The sequence below is a fragment of the Lygodium microphyllum genome, chromosome 11 (assembly GCF_053477565.2).
Source record: "Lygodium microphyllum isolate KBCC chromosome 11, Lygodium_microphyllum_v1.1.10, whole genome shotgun sequence".
Classification (NCBI taxonomy): Eukaryota; Viridiplantae; Streptophyta; class Polypodiopsida; order Schizaeales; family Lygodiaceae; genus Lygodium; species Lygodium microphyllum.
In genome coordinates, this window is record NC_141145.1 from 8,891,277 (window position 1) to 8,909,509 (window position 18,233).

The following is an 18,233-nucleotide window of genomic DNA, read 5'->3' on the forward strand; positions in this document are numbered from 1 at the left end:
TGACTCCCTTCGATTGGGTTTTTGTGCGCCCGAAGTATCCCACACCACCACCGTTACATATGAAGATCTTATTCCATTTTTTCAGATACTGGGGATGCTGGCACATTTGGACCACCCGAAATGCTTTTCTCTTTGATTCGGCTTCTAATGTACCGCGACATATTGCAAGGCTTAAAGGGCTCTTGCATTGGCAGCTAGATCTCATCAGGCACTCTGACTTGCTCCCTCGGGAGGATTTGTATTCCTGGCATTTGAGAGAGAGAGAGAGAGAGAGAGAGAGAGAGAGAGAGAGAGAGAGAGAGAGAGAGAGAGAGAGAGATCCTGTCCCGTTCCGCCCTCCGCGTCCTCCTGCGCCCGTCTGGCCCTGCGAGTCCGTCTGGCCCTGCGCCCGTCGGGCCTTGTGTGCCCGTCTGCCCCTGCGTCCGTCTGGCCCTCCTGCGCCTGTCTGGCCCTGCGTGCCCTGCCCTCGCGTGCCCCTCTGACCTGCGGGCTTGGGCCGCCCTGACCTCTCGCCTGTCGCTACCCCCTGCGCCCCCTTCGTCGCCTCGCTGCGCGCCTTTCGTCTTTGACCCGCCTGCGTGCTGTGCCGCCCTGCCCAGTGATTTCTTCGCCGTCCTGCCTTGCGCGCCGCCTGGCCCCTTCCCCCAGGGCAGCGCAGGCTTGACTGGATCCTACGTGAAGCTGGGGACCAGCAATCCGTCCCTGCGCAGGATCGACCTCACCTAACCTAGTTCGCCCTCTGCCAGGACGAGTGTGAAGACAACAGTATGGCTGGCCTGGATATGGATTTTCTTGACCGGACGGTGGCAGCCCTTGGCCCTGATTCCGATGCAGAGGAGCCGGAAGATATGGTGCCATGCACGGAGGAGTTGCCGCCGAGTTCTGAACTGCCGCCTGCCGGCAAACGCTCCAAGCATACGCCTGATGAGCCAATGAGTCCTCCGGAACGCTCCTATGCGCAAGTGGCCTCTGATCCTGTGGATTCGCAGGAAATTGACTGGGAGCATTTGTTGGACTTTGCCAATACTCTACTCGGTGATTATGTCCAGCATAATACCGAATCTTTTTGTGTTGCGGGAACGGATGATGTGCTGGAAGCCACGGTGGACCCCAAATCAGTCTTGTGATCCTTCTCGGTGTTTTATGACCGTGCAGTTATACTTTTCTTCACTGGCAGGATCCCAGTGCTTTCGCATATTCGCCAGTGGTTGCACCATCTATTGCAAGGGGAGTCTGTTGAGGAGATCTTCCTTGGACCTCGCGGCTTTTATGAGGTCCTGCTGAAATCGGAAACGCATCGCGCTGAGCTCCTGTCCAAGTTGCCGCTATTCTTTGATCGCCGCTTGGTCCATGTTGCGCCATGGCGCCCCATGGCCGACTTCCAGCGTCTGCTTCAACGCGAATGCCCGGTGTGGGTGGAGGTGGAAAATTGTCCGGCGGTCTATTGGCCCATGTTGAAGGATGCGATGGCAGTTGTGGGAACAGTGCTGGTTCCCCCAAGCCTCAGGGCGATGAACTGCAACTGTTTATGCATGCTATGGGACACGGCCAGGAAAAGGCCCGCGTCGCTTCGCCTCAATTGTTCGAGCATGCATCCTTTGTATTTTCGCTTAAAATGGGGCAACTTTGCGGGCCACTGCTTTTCATGTGGTAAATTGGGGCATTTCATGGCCGAATGCCCTGAAAAGCAATCGTCTTCGGAGGATGCGCAGGTTGTGCTGCCCAAGGACGACATGGTGCTTGATGCCACGCCCCAGGAAGCCCTTCAGTCTCCTCATGTCATGGATAAAGGCAAACAACAGGTCCTGAGTGTGGATTCCCGTCGCACTGACTGGATTGAGGCACGTCCCAAAAAAGGTAAAAAGTTGGATGCAGGCCGGGCCTACCGCTCCCCAGGATTCCGTGCGCACGTATACGCGCCGGAAAGAAATGGCCACTTCACAGCAAGCTGCGCGTCCTACGGCCCCGTCTGCCCCCCGTAATCAGTCTCCAAGGAGAGCCTATACCGACGGCCCCAAAGGCCCACCTGCCAAGCTGGCGTTCGATGCCAAAGGAAATGTTATTATACCCTGGGATCGGCGTTATCCCGGCCCCTCTCCCAAGGCAGTGGATTTCCCTTCTACCTCCAAAGCAGGTCACCAGAATTCTTTTGCAGTATTGGCTGATTTTCTGGATGAGGGTGTCCTGGATGCTCTCGCGGAAAAGTGAAATCGAGGCAGCAGGCGCCTCGTTCCTGACTTCCTTCTTTGAGGATTCATGAAGATAGCCACGTGGAATGTGCGAGGCATTTGCTCTCGCCATAAGCAACATGCCATGTGGACCGTCTTGCATGAGAACCAATGGGATGTATTGTGTGCAGTTGAGCACAAAAGTCACGGTGAAGCAGGAAAAGTGATGGATTGTCATGGATTCCGTCTGTTTTATGCAGGGCCCCTTGCTACGCACTATTCGGGCGTGTTGATGATTGTCCATGAGAAATATCAACCTGTCCTTGTTAAAAATGATGTGCAGGGCCGCTTTCTGGTGATCGAAGTCTTATTTGAAGGAGAGATTTTATGGCTGTTGGGCCTCTATGCTCCGAATGATCCCGCATCCCGACGGGATCTTTGGTCCACTTTGCAAGGCTCCATGTCACTCAGCCGAAGGGGGTTTTTGATGGGAGATTTCAATATGTGTGTTGACTCTTCTCAGTCCACTTCAGGGCATTCGGTAATGGATACGCCGGAAAGCCGGGTGTGGAGTTCCTTTGCTTTGCACGTACTCAAGCAAGATCTTTGGTCGTGGCTTCACCCTTCTTTTTCAGGGTTTACTTTTCATTCCGCACAATATGCAACTACCTGGTCGCGACTGGACAGAATGTATATCATGCAGGGGGATGATTTTCTTCCCGAGATGCTGGAAATGAAGGTCTTGCGGCAATATGCGTTGTCGGACCATTTCCCCCTCCAGCTTGAGATGCGGGCACACTCTATTGCACCTTTTGTGCAATTGCTGGATAGGCTCCCTTTACGTTTCAACTCCTCTTATTTGAAGCATTTAATTTTCCAGGGCTATATGCAGCAGCTGATTGAGAGGTTCTTATTGGACTTCGCCTCTGACGGCTTGCCTTCATTTGCACGGCTGCTCTCTAATGTGCAGCGGGTTGCTCGCCAGTATGGGATCCATCATGCCTCGCTTTGCCGCCGACGTCGACATGCAGCAGAAGACTTACTGGCTTTGGTCTGTTCCTTGCTTCTGGATTCCCCTGATGATGATTTTCTGCTGTCTCTGGAGAGGCGGTTGGCCCATCTTATTCAAGTGTTTCAGTTGAAATCTTATCAACAGGCCAAGCTGCACAACTTGACGGACACATTGCAAGATAGCGCCTGCCAGTCTCATAAGTTCTTTCGCGCCTTGCATGCGTCTCCGGCTCGCGAAAATATGACCAGAATCCAGGATTCGGAAGGTCGCATGGTCACGGATCCGCAGACCATTGTCACTATGTGCAGAAACTATTTTATGGAACTTCTTGGTTTTTCTTCCTTGCCTTCTAGCCAGGTTACGCATGCCCGCTCGGTCTTCTATCATCTGGTCCGCCAGCAGGTTCCAGTTGATATGCAAGCCACTTTGGAGACGGATATTTGCGAGGAAGAGGTTATGGACGTTTTGTTGCACCTGCCGAAGGATAAAAGTCCTGGCTGGGATGGTCTCACTAATGAATTCTTTCAGACCTCGGCCACGCAGTTGGTGAAGCCATTGGTGGCCATGTTTCAGCAGGTGTGGGAAACGGGGGTCATGCCCTCCTCATGGAAAGAAGGCCTTATCAAACTGATTCCAAAGGTCCCTTCGCCGTCAAAGTTGCAACACTGGAGACCAATCTCTTTGATGGGCTCCATGTATAAAATCTACTCCAAAGTGCTGGCGAATCGGCTTCACAAGCACCTTCCAGCTATTGTGCATCCTCTCCAGTATGGTTTCATTAAGGGCCGCAACATTCTGCATAATATCTTAAATGTGCAAATGGCTATTGACTATGCGCGGCACTCCGGTCAGGAAGTGGTATTGATTCAATTGGACTTGGAAAAGGCGTTTGATTATGTGGACTGGTCTTTCATTGCAGACCTCATGTCGGCTATGGGCTTTGGTAGCCGAATGTCCCGATTGATCTACACCATTAGTGCTGAGGCTTCCTCCAGAGTTATGCTTAATGGTGGGGTTACAGAGCCATTTGTCCTTGCACGCTCAGTCAGACAGGGTTGTCCTTTGAGCCCTCTCTTCTTTGCCCTGGCGACTTACCCGGTCCTTTCAATGTTATCCTCCATGGCAGCCTCTGCTCAGCTGGCCGGGCTGTCTCTTCCGTTGGGTCAGCACTTCGTTAGCCAATCTTTGGCTGATGACACCTTTATGATTTTGCAGGCGGATAGGGACAACATTCGAAGGGCATTAGATGTTTGGACACTCTTTGGTCAGGCCTCTGGGCTTCGCATCAATGCCCTTAAGTCAGCCATTCTCAGTTGTACGGAGCCTGATTTACAGTCCTTAGGCTGGCAAGGTCAGGTGGTTTGCCGTGGCTCCATTGTCAGGCATCTTGGATACCCATTGGGAGTGGATGTACGGCCAAAAGACCTGCTGGAGTGGATTTGACAAAAACTGGCGGCAAAGTTTATGTATTGGAAGTCGCAAGCGTGGCCATTCCATGTCCGCCTCAAAGTGGCCCAGACAATCATGCTACCAATGCTAACGTATTTCCTGCCTTTGTTGCCATGGACGCCTACTACTTTGAAGGCCCTCACTCATCCCATCCGTTTCATGCTGTGGAAGAAGGATTCACTGCAGGCCGGCATTTCGTGGATTTCATGGTCACATGCATGTATCCCTAAGCGCATGGGTGGTGGAGCTATTTTGGATGCACACACTCATATGTTAGCTCTCCGTTGGTCCCTTTTTCGTGCCATGTGTGTGGATCATCACCCATGGACCATCATAGCCCGTTATTTTCTTGAGGACAGCGGGCTCCGCCATGGCAACACACGGCTTCGGGCCTCCTGGTGGCATGTCCTTAATGCTGAGTCTCGTGTTTCCAGTCCCTCTTCCTCTTTGTTACTGCACTTGGTCGGCTCTTGGAAAGTGGTGCTCCAAAAGGCCCGTTGGCACCCAGTAGGGGACCGCTTGCAGACTAACTCCTTTCAGCTGGAATTGTTGGCAGTATCGAGACTCCTTTCATGGGAAGATAAACATCAGCTCAGACTAAGATTTAATCGCATGGCCCGTTTAGGTGTGACGTCGGTTGCGGATGCTACCCTTGCCACTCGCAATGTCCTCGTATCGTTTCGGACTGCTCGGCGACTCTTCAAGATCCCGCGTGGATACCGTGATTTATGGGAGCAGCTTTCGTCGGAGCTTCAGAGTAGGCAACCCTTTCTTGCCTTGGCTGTGGATCGCCCTTGGCAGGACTGGGACCTTGCAGGCCGCCTGAGTATGGAAAAGGCCTCTACTAATCAGGTGTATCATCTTCTTGTTCAAGATCACCAATGGCTGGGAGAGAAAGCTAATACTGTTTGGGGACTGCGGAAATCGCTGTCATGGTGGCAGAAAACGCTGATGGAGGGCTGGCTAAATAAGACCCCTTTCAAATGCAAGGTTTTTCTTTGGCGGGTGATGATTGGTGGTCTTCCTCTGGCCTCGGCCCTTGCCAAGCGTCGCATCTCGAATGGCAATTGTTTCTTCTGTACCACACCGGCGGAATTGGCCCGACATCGTTTTCTCTCTTGCCCGCTCGCCAAGAATATCTGGTCACTCTTGTCGCACATTTGGCGCGCGGTGGTGGGGTCCTTGCTAACTCCTTTCGAGTAGGTTTTTGTGCGCCCGAAGTATCCCGCACCGCCACAGTTGCATGAGAAGATCTTATTTCACTTTTTCAGATATTGGGGATGCTGGCACATTTGGACCACGCGCAATGCTTTTCTCTTTGATTCGGCCTCTAATGTACCGCGACATATTGCCAGGCTTAAAGGGCTCTTGCATTGGCAGCTAGATATCATCCGACACTCCGACTTGCTCCCTCGGGAGGATTTGCATCCGTGGCATATGGCAATTGTCTCTGGGTCGTTGCCATGATTGGTGTAACCTTTTCAGTGCATTACTACGGGGCTTCCCCACACGTTGGCCTAGGGCCCTCGTGTCTCTTGTAATCAGAAAAAAGAGAGAGAGAAAGAAAGAGAAAACCTCTTCACATGATGGCTTTGTGTCATCATGTATCTTGTAATCCAGTAATCTTGTATTTTTTTCGTAATTAATACAATTACCTTTTACGAAAAAAAAGAGAGAGAGAGAGAGAGAGAGAAAAGGAAGGAAGAGGAAGAGAGAACACGAGAGAGAAAGGGAGGAAGGGTAACAAAGAAAGAGAGGAAGAGAGAAACGAGATATGAAGCAAGGGAGAGGAAGAGACAAAGAGGGAGAAAGAAAGGGGAAAAGGGTAATAAAGAGAGAGGCAACAAAGAAAGAGAAAGAGAGGAAAAATGTGAGGAGGGAGAGAGAAGAAGGTGTGCTGTTCCACACATTTTAATGCAACATATCTCTCAATTAGCGGAGGTCTTCTAGAAAAATAAAGCACAAAAAAGGAGATTCGTCTGCAGGCTCTTGGATAAGTGTGCTCACAAAAAGTGTATTGGTAATGGCATATTTATATGTCCATTTGCTTGCCTAGAAAGGTTTGATATTTGGCAAGATTCTAGAAGATAGCTGCTTTTTGGGCATTTGAATTCAACCATCCTAATGTTTGGTGCCTATGAGTGCTGTGGCAGTTTTAAAGTCACTTTAGTGAATGGGTTTTTCTTTTTGTAGCTCACAATCACTTCTCTTGCAGCAGTGTGAATGTTGTTAGAGATTAGTCATCCCCTGGACTAGCATTGTTAGGCTACAGTTGGTGCAGTCAGTTATCTTGTGTAGATATTTGCATTTTTCTTGTCAGTTTTGGGCACTTTCAGAAGTTACCAGATGGAGTCAACATTTTCTGGGCAGGTGGGACATTAGTCAAGGCATGTGATTATGCCATGTGGCAGCCAAGATGATTATCAGTGATTATTTTATCAGTTATTGCAGCAGTCAGCAGTTTTTTGATCAGGTTGGCCAGTTTGATGGCCGCCTACATTATTTTACTGCTTCTTTTCTTCCTATTTAGGCTCCAATGGCAGCTTGTCTTCATCACTTGTCTCTTCAGGTGTTGGAGAGAGAGACTGGCTCAAGGAGACAGCCCCTTGTATATCTTCCTCCTTCATTTCAACATTCATTGACTGCAGATTTCTACGTTCTTCTATCTCTTCTCTCTGTTTCTCTCCCTCTCTCCCCCCTCGTGTTCATTGTCTTTCAATCTTCTCCATATGCTTCCGCATTTACTGCACTCAGACATAGTATCAGAGCACTCTAGAAGGGCTGATTGATTGTGGGCAGACCTGGTCGGGAGGATTCTTCGCAACAAGAGTTTGTGTTTTCAGTCTTTGGAGGCTAAGATGAACAGCTATATCATGAAGGAGTGAAGTTACCGTTGTTTGCAGTTTCTAGCCGTTGGTGAAGGAGAAAAGGCTTCGTTTTCAGCCTTTTGAAGCAGATTTTGAGTTTTCATAACCTCCAATGGGCGAAACTCTTTGAGGATGAGCAAAGGAAGTCCTAGCATGCACCAGCCCTGTGTGTGGAGTCGGATGGGAACTGCCCTTGTTTTTGTGCAGGTCATTCCATTTACAAGGTCCACAGAAGTTCACATGGAGTTTCAGGCCATTATGGACCCTAAGGTCCTTGTGTTGTTGGTTCTTTCTTCGGGTTAGAAGCTGGATGGGGAGAATTACTGCATTAGGTGTGTAATGATGCCTGCCATACTAGAATCTTATTATTTGGCAGAGCTCTTGACTAAGGCTATAGACTGTCCTACAACTCGTGATGCCTCCATGTTTTCGCAAATGAGAAAGCCGGGTTGATGAAGGTACAGGCACATTGGGAAAAATTGAATACTTGTATTTGTTTCTCTCCTCTTCTCTCTTACACTCCAGTTGTCATTGGTCACATCGAGCACTTGACTATGGCTCGAGAGATATGGTTGGAGTTAGATCAAATATATAATCAGATGACCATGATGAAGCGGTTGTCGTTGGAGGTTCGGATGAGGACTTCGAGTCCTACTAAGACTTCTTCTATGCGTAAGGGTGTCAATAAGCTTTGCCAATTGTAGATGCATGTCCAAAATGTAGGGAAGGTGATTACCTTGGAGGACATGGCAATAACTCTTCTCTATTAGTTACCTCCCCGATTGAGTGCATTCTATTCCACCTTGAATGCTTTAGGGCAGACAGAGACCCCTAAGTGGGAGGAGTTGGTTCCTATGGTCTTGGACCAAGAGTAACAAATCAAAGGTTAGATTATTTTCAAGTCGAAGGCTTTGACTAATCAATCTTCCCAACAAAGTGGAAAGAAGAAGAAGAAGAAGAAGAAGAAGAAGAAGAAGGAGAAGAAGAAGTAGAAGGATGAGAAGTTCTAACATGATAAAGATAAGGAGTCTACTTGCCACATCAATGGCAAGACAAGTCATTGGAAAAAAGTATTATGATTAGTATGATATCGTTCTTTTTGCCACTCCTTTCCTAGACTAAGAAGTCCCTTTTGGAACTTGTTTAGTCTATCAGGTTTATGTTGTGGAAAAAGAAGGGGAATCGGTTAGGTCAGGTTTGGATTTTGTGGCAGCATGTGACTACGCCTAAACAAATGGGGAGAGCAGCCTTGTTAGATGTTAATATGCATATGAAAGCCTTGAGGTTGGCCCTTTTGCAGGCATTATGTGTACAGAGTCATCCTTGGTCAGACATTGCAAAATTTTTCATTGAAAAGATTGGTATCTCTCATGGTAATACGGTTATTTGTGCCTCTTGGTGACATGTACTTAACTCCTCGAGACCAATTAAGATCACCCAGTCTTTTCTCCTTTCTCATTTGATTGCATCCTGGCACTGATCGATAGTCAAATCCCGGCGAGTGCGCGATCGATCGAATCTCCTGCGACGAGCTTAGCTTTTGCAAACATTCTCGTATAATAATTCATTTTCTTCAGGTGAAAGGCCTAGGAGATCTTACGTTTTTCAGTTTGGCGCCCTCCTGAGATTTGCAAGGAGGCTAATTCACTGCAAGGAGAGGTCTTAGCCTCCTCCAGGTTGTTGGATTGGCTGGACAAAGATATGCATAGACTCAAGTTTAATCGGATGGTTTGTTTGGGGTTGTAGATAGTTTTGACAGTGTTATTCGTGGGCAGTCCCGTCTTTACTCTTTTCGGCGTATTCATCAACACTTTCGGGTACCTCGTGGATATTGTGATATCTGGTCATCCATACAGGTCACACTTCAGAGGTTCTCTCCTTTACCAATGCTACAGCCATTGTATCCATGGCGTGACTGAAAGTTTGTGATTCCAGATGATTTTGAGAAGAGATCTGCTAACTAGATATACCATTAGATGGTGGAGGCCAAGAGATGAGTCACTACAAAGGTGAATAAATTATGGCATATTAGGGACGGCAAAAAGAAGTGGCAGGAAAGATTCCTTAAGCTTTGGAAGTCTAAGGTTCCATATCAGGGAAAAGTCTTCTTGTGGAGATTGCTGATTGGTGGTCTTCCAATTGGAGAGGTGCTACGTGCCTGAAAGATCTCTGCTGGTCGTTGTGTATTTTGCACTACATGTGATAAAACATTGCTTCATCTTTTTGCCTCTTGTCTAGTAGCGCGACAGATCTGGTGTTTTATTTCTCGTGTCTGGCTCTCGGCGACTTAGCTCCGGATAATAGCCCAGTCATGGATTATGGGAAAGCTACCCTCCGTGCCTTCTTTCCATTCTGATTATTCTTGCCTGTTCCAGTTCCTTAGATGGACTGCCTTGTGGCATATTTGGCGTACTTGGAATGCTTTTCTTTTTGATTCGGTCTCGGGCATCCATGGTCATCTGGCCCGTATTCGAGGTTTCGTGCTATGGCAGATTTCTTCTATGATATCAGCTGACTTGGTTCTTCCTAACATTGCTGCCCACTAGCTGGCCATTGTTCGCTCTACACCACCAATGTGATTTTCTCTTTGTGTCATAGTCCTAATAGTCTTTCGTCACTTTCTTTGAGGACCTGATGGTTTGATGTAACATAATGTAAACACACACAGAGAGAGAGAGAGAGAGAGAGAGAGAGAGAGAGAGAGAGAGAGAGAGAGAGAGAGAGAGAGAGAGAGAGAGAGAGAGAGAGAGAGAGAGAGAGAGAGAGAGAGAGAGAGAGAGAGAGAGAGAGAGAGAGAGAGAGAGAGAGAGAGAGAGAGAGAGAGAGAGAGAGAGAGAGAGAGAGAGAGAGAGAGAGAGGGGAACCTGTCGGCACCCCGCGTTCGCATCAAGCTCGTCGTCGTTCCTGTTTGTCAGGCGTTCGCGTGTCGTCACCACAATCGCGGGCTGCATCTCTGCCTACTTCGGCCAGTCGCCTCTGCGCCCTGCGCTGCCGGCGGCATCACTGGTGTCGTCTTCCGGACGTCCTGCTCCTGGAGCCGTCGGGAGCAGTCGCCCTGCTCCTGGAGCCGCCAGCGTCTTCTGTTCCGGCCGCCCTGTCCACGCCCAGATGCCCTGTCACTGACGCCCTATTCTTGGTAGCATCCTCCTGACGCCCTGTTCCCGAAAACTGCTGACGGACCCCTGCCCGGCATCCCAGCCTGTCCCGTCCTGCTGTGGAGACCGCCCGGCCTGTGTTTCGCCTGTCTACCCTTGCACGGAGACAGGTAAACCTCAGTTTTCATTAGCTCTCCTTGCTGAATACACCCCTGGACAGCGCCTCTGTACAGAAAAAAAGGGAAAGCGAGAAAGCCGGCAAAACAGAGGGTCAGTCCTCCTTCGAGATCAAATCATCATATACGATGGCTGGTTTGGATCTGGACTTCATAGATCAAACAGTGGCAGCACTGGGCCCGGATTCTGGTGCGGAGGAACCTGAGGATATGGTTCCGTGCAACGAAGAGATGCCCCCTGGTCCCGACATCCAGCCTGCGGGTAAACGTACCAAGCATGCTTCGGAAGAGATAGGCGTTTCTCAGGATCGGTCCTATGCCCAGGTTGCTTCGGATTCGGTGGACTCTCAGGAAGTGGACTGGGAACACTTGCTGGAATTTGCAAACACTTTGCTTGGCGATTATGTTCAACATAATCAGGAAGCCTTTTCTGAGTCTGCACCTGAAGATGTGCTGGACGCCATCGTGGACCCAAAAACTGTCCTACGCTCCTTTTCGGTATTTTATGATCGCGCTGTGATACTTTTCTTCACTGGTCGAATCCCGTTGCTTTCCCGTATTCGCCAGTGGTTGCAACATCTGCTACAAGGGGACTGTGTTGAAGAGATTTTTGTTGGCTCCCGGGGTTTTTTTGAGGTCCTGTTGAAATCAGAGACGCACCGTGCTGCTCTCCTGTCTAAACTGCCTTTGTTTTTTGAACGCCGGTTGGTTCATGTGGTTCCATGGCGTCCAATGGCAGATTTTCAGCGTCTGCTGCTACGTGAATGCCCGGTCTGGGTCGAGGTGGAAAACTGTCCGGCTGTTTATTGACCACTATTGAAGGATGCTATGGCCGTTGTGGGCACTGTTCTGGTCCCTCCCAGTCTCCGGGCTGTGAATCGCAACCGCTTGTGTATGCTATGAGACACTGCAAGAAAAAGGCTTGCCTGGTTACGCCTCAATTGCCCTGGCATGCACCCATTACACTTTCGTTTGAAATGGGGCAATTTTGCAGGGCATTGCTTCTCCTGTGGACAGTTGGGGCACTTTATGGCCGAGTGCCCGGAACAGCAACACACTTCCCATGATGGCCATGCTGTGCCGCCCATGGAGGAGATGGTGTGTGATGCCTCATCGCTGGATGCTACCCATCAGCCCTAAGCTTTGGCCAAAGGTAAACAACAGGTTGCGGGTCAGGATTCTAGCGCCACTAATTGGGTGGAAGTACGTGCAAAAAAAAGGCAAGAGGGTTGTTGCGGCCATGGAGAACAATGTGCCTACTATATCACAAGATTCCATGCGTACATACATGCGAAGGAAGGAAATGCAGTCTTCTGAGCGCTCGGCTCCTGCTATGGTTTCCTCTGCCCCCCTTCATCAGCCCGCCAGGAAAATGTCTTCGGATCGTTCAAAGGGTCCCTCTGCTAAGTTGGCATTTGATACCAGAGGTAATGTCATTACCCCGTGGGACCGTCGTTATCCCCGTTCCATCCCAAAGCCAGCAGATATGCCGTCTACTTCCAAATCTGGTCCGCAGAACTCTTTTGCAGTGTTGGCAGATTTCTTGGACGAGGGAGTCCTGGACATTCTTGCTGACAAAGTCAAATCGAGGCAAGCAGTGCCTCGTACCTAATTTTGTTTTGAGTATACATGAAAATCGCCACGTGGAATGTGCGTGGAATTTGTTCTCGGCACAAGCAACATGCTATGTGGACTGTGTTGCATGAAAATCAGTGGGATGTCCTGTGCGCTGTTGAGCACAAGAGTCACGATGAAGCCGGAAAAGTGGTAGATTGCCATGGCTTTAGATTGTTTTATGCTGGGTCACAGGCCATGCATTTTTCGGGTGTGCTCATGATTGTCCATGACAAATATCAGCCTGTTCTGATTAAAAATGATGTTCATGGCCGTTTTTTGGTGATTGAAATTATATTCGAAGGGGAAATCTTATGGCTACTTGGCCTCTATGCTCCGAATGATTCCTTATCTCGTCGGGCGCTTTGGCAAACTTTGCAGACCTCCTTGTCACTTGGCAGACGGGGCTTCTTCATGGGGGATTTCAATATGTGTGTGGATTCCTCTCAGTCCACATCGGAGCATTCGGTGATGGATACGCCGGAAAGTCGTATGTGGCAGGCGTTGACTCTTGATGTCCTTAAGCAAGATCTCTGGTCCTGGCTACACCCGTCCTCTACAGGGTTTACTTTCCATTCTGCCCAGTATGCAACAACATGGTCGAGATTGGATCGTATATATATCATGCAGAATGATGATTTTCTTCCTGAGCGGCTCGAAATAAAAGTATTACAGCAATATGCCCTGTCGGACCATTTCCCTCTGCAGCTTGAGCTGCTTGCACAACCCATTGCCCCGTTCAAGCAATTTCTGGAGAGACTCCCTTTGCGTTTCAATTCGTCTTACCTGAAGCATGCCATCTTTCAGGGCTATATGCAGCAATTGATTGACAGATTTCTCTTCGACTTCTCTTCTCAAGGCACTGCGTCATTTGAACGATTGCTCTCTAATGTGCAGCGGGTTGCTCGGCAGTATGGGATCCACCATGCCTCTCTTTATCGGCAGCGTCGCAAGGCAGCCGAGGACATGCTGGCTTTGGTTCGTTCTCTGCTGGTGGACACTCCGGATGATGCATTTCTGCTCGCACTGGCCATGCGAGTGGCGGATCTTATTAAAGAATTCCAATTGAAATCGTATCAGCAGGCCAAACTGCAACATCTGACAGAGACGTTGCAAGATAATGCATGTCAAACCCATAAGTTCTTTCGAGCTCTTCACGCCTCTCCTGCTCGGGAGAATATGACTAGACTCGAGGATGCAGAAGGTCACCTTATCATGGATCCGCAGACTATTGTGCATATGTGCAGGAATTATTTCCGTGACCTTCTCGGCACCACTTCTCCACCTTCAGATCAAATTACTCAGGCCCGTTCGGATTTTTATGACCTGGTCCGCAATCAGCTACCGCAGGACATGCAAGCTATTATGGAGTCCGATATTTGTGAGGCAGAGGTTATGGACGTCTTGTTACATTTTCCCAGGGATAAAAGCCCGGGTTGGGATGGTCTCACCAATGAGTTCTTTGAAGCTTTTGCTACCCAACTGGCGAAACCATTGCAGGCCTTGTTTCAGCAGGTGTGGCAAACCGGGATCATGCCTTCCTCATCGAAAGAAGGCCTTATTAAACTGCTTCCAAAAGTTCCTTCGCCATCTAGGTTGACACAGTGGCGCCCCATTTCCTTGATGGGTTCAATGTACAAAATCTTTTCCAAAATAATGGCGAATCGGCTTCATAAGCATCTCCCGGCCATTGTGCATCCTCTACAGTATGGTTTCATTAAGGGCCGAAATATTCTGCACAATGTATTGAAGGCTCAACTAGCTATTGATTATGCAAGGCATTCTAACCAGGAGGTAGTACTGATTCAATTGGACCTGGAAAAGGCTTTTGACTATCTGGATTGGTCTTTCGTCGCTGAACTTATGTCGGCTATGGGCTTTGGTCCCCGGATGTCTCGTCTAATCTACACCATTAGCGCTGCGGCGTCTTCGCGAGTCATGCTGAACGGAGGTGTTACTGAGCCATTTGTACTTGCCCGCTCTGTCAGACAAGGATGCCCTTTGAGCCTGCTATTCTTTGCCCTCGCGACACATCCAGTTCTTTCCATGTTATCCCATATGGTAGCCTCTTCTCAGTTGGCCGGTCTGTCGCTTCCTTCAGGACAGCACTTTATTAGCCAATCCTTGGCGGATGATACTTTTGTCGGCTATTTGGCAAGGAGCGGTTGGATTCACCCTGCGCCCCTTTGATTGGGTTTTAGGGCAGCCCAAATACCCCACTCCTGCACAGCCACATATGAAACTCATGTGTCATTTTCTTCGATATTGGGGCTGAGAGAGAGAGAGAGAGAGAGAGAGAGAGAGAGAGAGAGAGAGAGAGAGAGAGAGAGAGAGAGAGAGAGAGAGAGAGAGAAAAGGTAAAATCGAGGCAGCAGGCGCCTCGCTCCTGACTTCCTTCTTTGAGGATTCATGAAGATAGCCACGTGGAATGTGCGAGGCATTTGCTCTCGCCTTAAGCAACACGCCATGTGGACCGTCTTGCATGAGAACCAGTGGGATGTTCTGTGTGCAGTTGAGCACAAAAGTCACGATGAAGCAGGGAAAGTGATGGATTGTCATGGATTCCGTCTGTTTTATGCAGGGACCCATGCTACGCACTATTCGGGCGTGCTGATGATTGTCCATGAGAAATATCAGCCTGTCCTTGTTAAAAATGATGTGCAGGGCCGCTTTCTGGTGATCGAAGTCTTATTTGAAGGAGAGATTTTATGGCTGTTGGGCCTCTATGCTCCGAATGATCCCGCATCCCGTCGGGATCTTTGGTCCACTTTACAGGGCTCCATGTCACTCGGCCGAAGGGGGTTTCTGATGGGAGATCTCAATATGTGTGTTGACTCTTCTCAGTCCACTTCAGGGCATTCGGTAATGGATACGCCGGAAAGCCGGGTGTGGAGTTCCTTTGCTTTGCACGTACTCCATCAAGATCTTTGGTCGTGGCTACACCCTTCTTCTTCAGGATTTACTTTTCATTCCGCACAATATGCAAGTACCTGGTCCCGACTGGACAGAATGTATATCATGCAGGGGGATGATTTTCTTCCCGAGATGCTGGAAATGAAGGTCTTGCGGCAATATGCGTTGTCGGACCATTTCCCCCTCCAGCTTGAGATGCGAGCACACTCTATTGCTCCTTTTCTGCAATTCCTGGATAGGCTTCCGTTACGTTTCAACTCCGCTTATTTGAAGCATTCAATTTTCCAGGGTTATATGCAGCAGCTGATTGAGAGGTTCTTATTGGACTTCGCCTCTGAGGGCTTGCCTTCATTTGCACGGCTGCTCTCTAATGTGCAGCGGGTTGCTCGCCAGTATGGGATCCATCATGCCTCGCTTTGCCGCCGTCGTCGACATGCAGCAGAAGACCTACTGGCTTTGGTCCGTTCCTTGCTCCTGGATTCCCCTCATGATGATTTTCTGCTGTCTCTGGAGAGGCGATTGGCCCATCTTATTCAAGTGTTTCAGTTGAAATCGTATCAACAGGCCAAGCTGCACAACTTGACAGACACATTGCAAGATAGCGCCTGCCAGTCTCATAAGTTCTTTCGCGCCTTGCATGCGTCTCCGGCTCGCGAAAATATGACCAGACTCCAGGATTCGGAAGGTCGCATGGTCACGGATCCGCAGACCATTGTCACTATGTGCAGAAATTATTTTATGGAACTTCTTGGTTCCTCTTCCTCGCCTTCTAGCCAGGTGACGCATGCCCGCTCGGTCTTCTATCATCTGGTCCGTCAGCAGGTTCCAGTTGATATGCAAGCCGCTTTGGAGACGGATATTTGCGAGGAAGAGGTTATGGACGTTTTGTTGCATCTGCCGAATGATAAAAGCCCTGGTTGGGATGGTCTCACTAATGAATTCTTTCAGACCTCGGCCACGCAGTTGGTGAAGCCATTGGTGGCCAGGTTTCAGCAGGTGTGGGAAACGGGGGTCATGCCCTCCTCATGGAAAGAAGGCCTTATCAAACTACTTCCAAAGGTCCCTTCGCCGTCAAAGTTGCAGCATTGGAGACCAATCTCTTTGATGGGCTCCCTGTATAAAATCTACTCCTAAGTGCTGGCGAATCGGCTTCACAAGCACCTTCCAGCTATTGTGCATCCTCTCCAATATGGTTTCATTAAGGGCCGCAACATTCTGCATAATATCCTAAACGTGCAAATGGCTATTGACTATGCGCGCCACTCCGGTCAGGAAGTGGTATTGATCCAATTGGACTTGGAAAAGGCGTTTGATTATGTGGACTGGTCTTTCATTGCAGACCTCATGTCAGCCATGGGCTTTGGTACCCGAATGTCCCGATTAATCTACACCATTAGTGCTGAGGCTTCCTCCAGAGTTATGCTTAATGGTGGAGTTACAGAGCCCTTTGTCCTTGCACGCTCGGTCAGACAGGGCTGTCCTTTGAGCCCTCTCTTCTTTGCCCTAGCAACTCACCCGGTCCTTTCAATGTTATCCTCCATGGCAGCCTCTGCTCAGCTGACCGGGTTGTCTCTTCCGTTGGGTCAGCACTTCGTCAGCCAATCCTTGGCTGATGACACCTTTATGATTTTGCAGGCAGACAGGGACAACATTCGAAGGGCATTAGATGTTTGGACACTCTTTGGTCAGGCCTCTGGGCTTCGCATCAATGCCCTTAAGTCAGCCATTCTCAGTTGTACGGAGCCTGATTTACAGTCCTTAGGCTGGGAAGGCCAGGTGGTTTCCCGTGGCTCCATTGTCAGGCATCTTGGATACCCATTGGGGGTGGATGTACGGCCAAAAGACCTGCTGGACTGGATTTCACAAAAACTGGCGGCGAAGTTTATGTATTGGAAGTCGCAAGCATGGCCATTCCATGTCCGCCTCAAAGTGGCCCAGACAATCATGCTTCCAATGCTAACGTATTTCCTGCCTTTGTTGCCATGGACGCCTACTACTTTGAAGGCCCTCACTCATCCCATCCGTTTCATGCTGTGGAAGAAGGATTCACTGCAGGCCGGCATTTCCTGGATTTCATGGTGACACGCATGTACCCCTAAGCGTATGGGTGGAGGAGCTATTTTGGATGCACACACTCATATGTCAGCTCTCCGGTGGTGCCTTTTTCGTGCCATGTGTGTGGATCAGCACCCATGGACCATCATAGCCCGTTATTTTCTTGAGGACAGCGGGCTTCGCCATGGCAACACACGGCTTCGGGCCTCCTGGTGGCATGTCCTTAATGCTGACTCTCGTGTTTCCAGTCCCTCTTCCTCTTTGTTACTGCACTTGGTCGGCTCGTGGCAAGTGGTGCTCCAAAAGGCCCGTTGGCACCCAGTTGGGGACCGCTTGCAGACTAACTCCTTTCAGCTGGAATTGTTGGCAGTGTCCCGACTCCTTTCATGGGAAGATAAACATCATCTCAGACCAAGATTCAATCGCATGGCCCGTTTAGGCGTGACGTCGGTTGCGGATGCTACACTTGTCACTCGCAATGTCCTCATATCGTTTCGGACTGCTCGGCGTCTCTTCAAGATCCCGCGTGGATACCGTGATTTATGGGAGCAGCTTTCGTCGGAGCTTCAGAGTCGGCAACCCTTTCCTGCCTTGACTGTGGATCGCCCTTGGCAGGACTGGGACCTTGCAGGCCGCCTGAGTCTGGAAAAGGCCTCTACTAATCAGGTGTATCATCTTCTTGTTCAAGATCACCAATGGCTGGGAGAGAAAGCTAATACTGTTTGGGGCTTGCGGAAATCGCTGTCATGGTGGCAGGAAACGCTGATGGAGGGTTGGCTAAATAAGACACCTTTCAAATGCAAGGTTTTTCTTTGGCGGGTGATGATTGGTGGTCTTCCTCTGGCCTCGGCCCTTGCCAAGCGTCGCATTTCGAATGGCAATTG

General features: G+C 49.5%; 2 protein-coding genes across 5 annotated transcripts in view; both read left to right on the forward strand.

Moving 5' to 3' along the window:
• The window catches only part of LOC148028522 (DNA glycosylase/AP lyase ROS1-like), a 303,662-nt gene that overhangs the window by 113,920 nt on the left and 171,509 nt on the right, over window positions 1–18,233 (forward strand). The gene's annotated exons all lie outside the window — the stretch shown is intronic.
• Window positions 1,131–9,411, forward strand: LOC148028525 (uncharacterized; the record flags this gene model as incomplete). The annotated part of the gene is made up of 3 exons (XM_087688735.1): window positions 1,131–1,301; window positions 1,605–1,857; window positions 9,353–9,411. Coding segments are annotated over 3 exons (483 nt in total), but the record flags the coding sequence as incomplete, so codon positions are not given.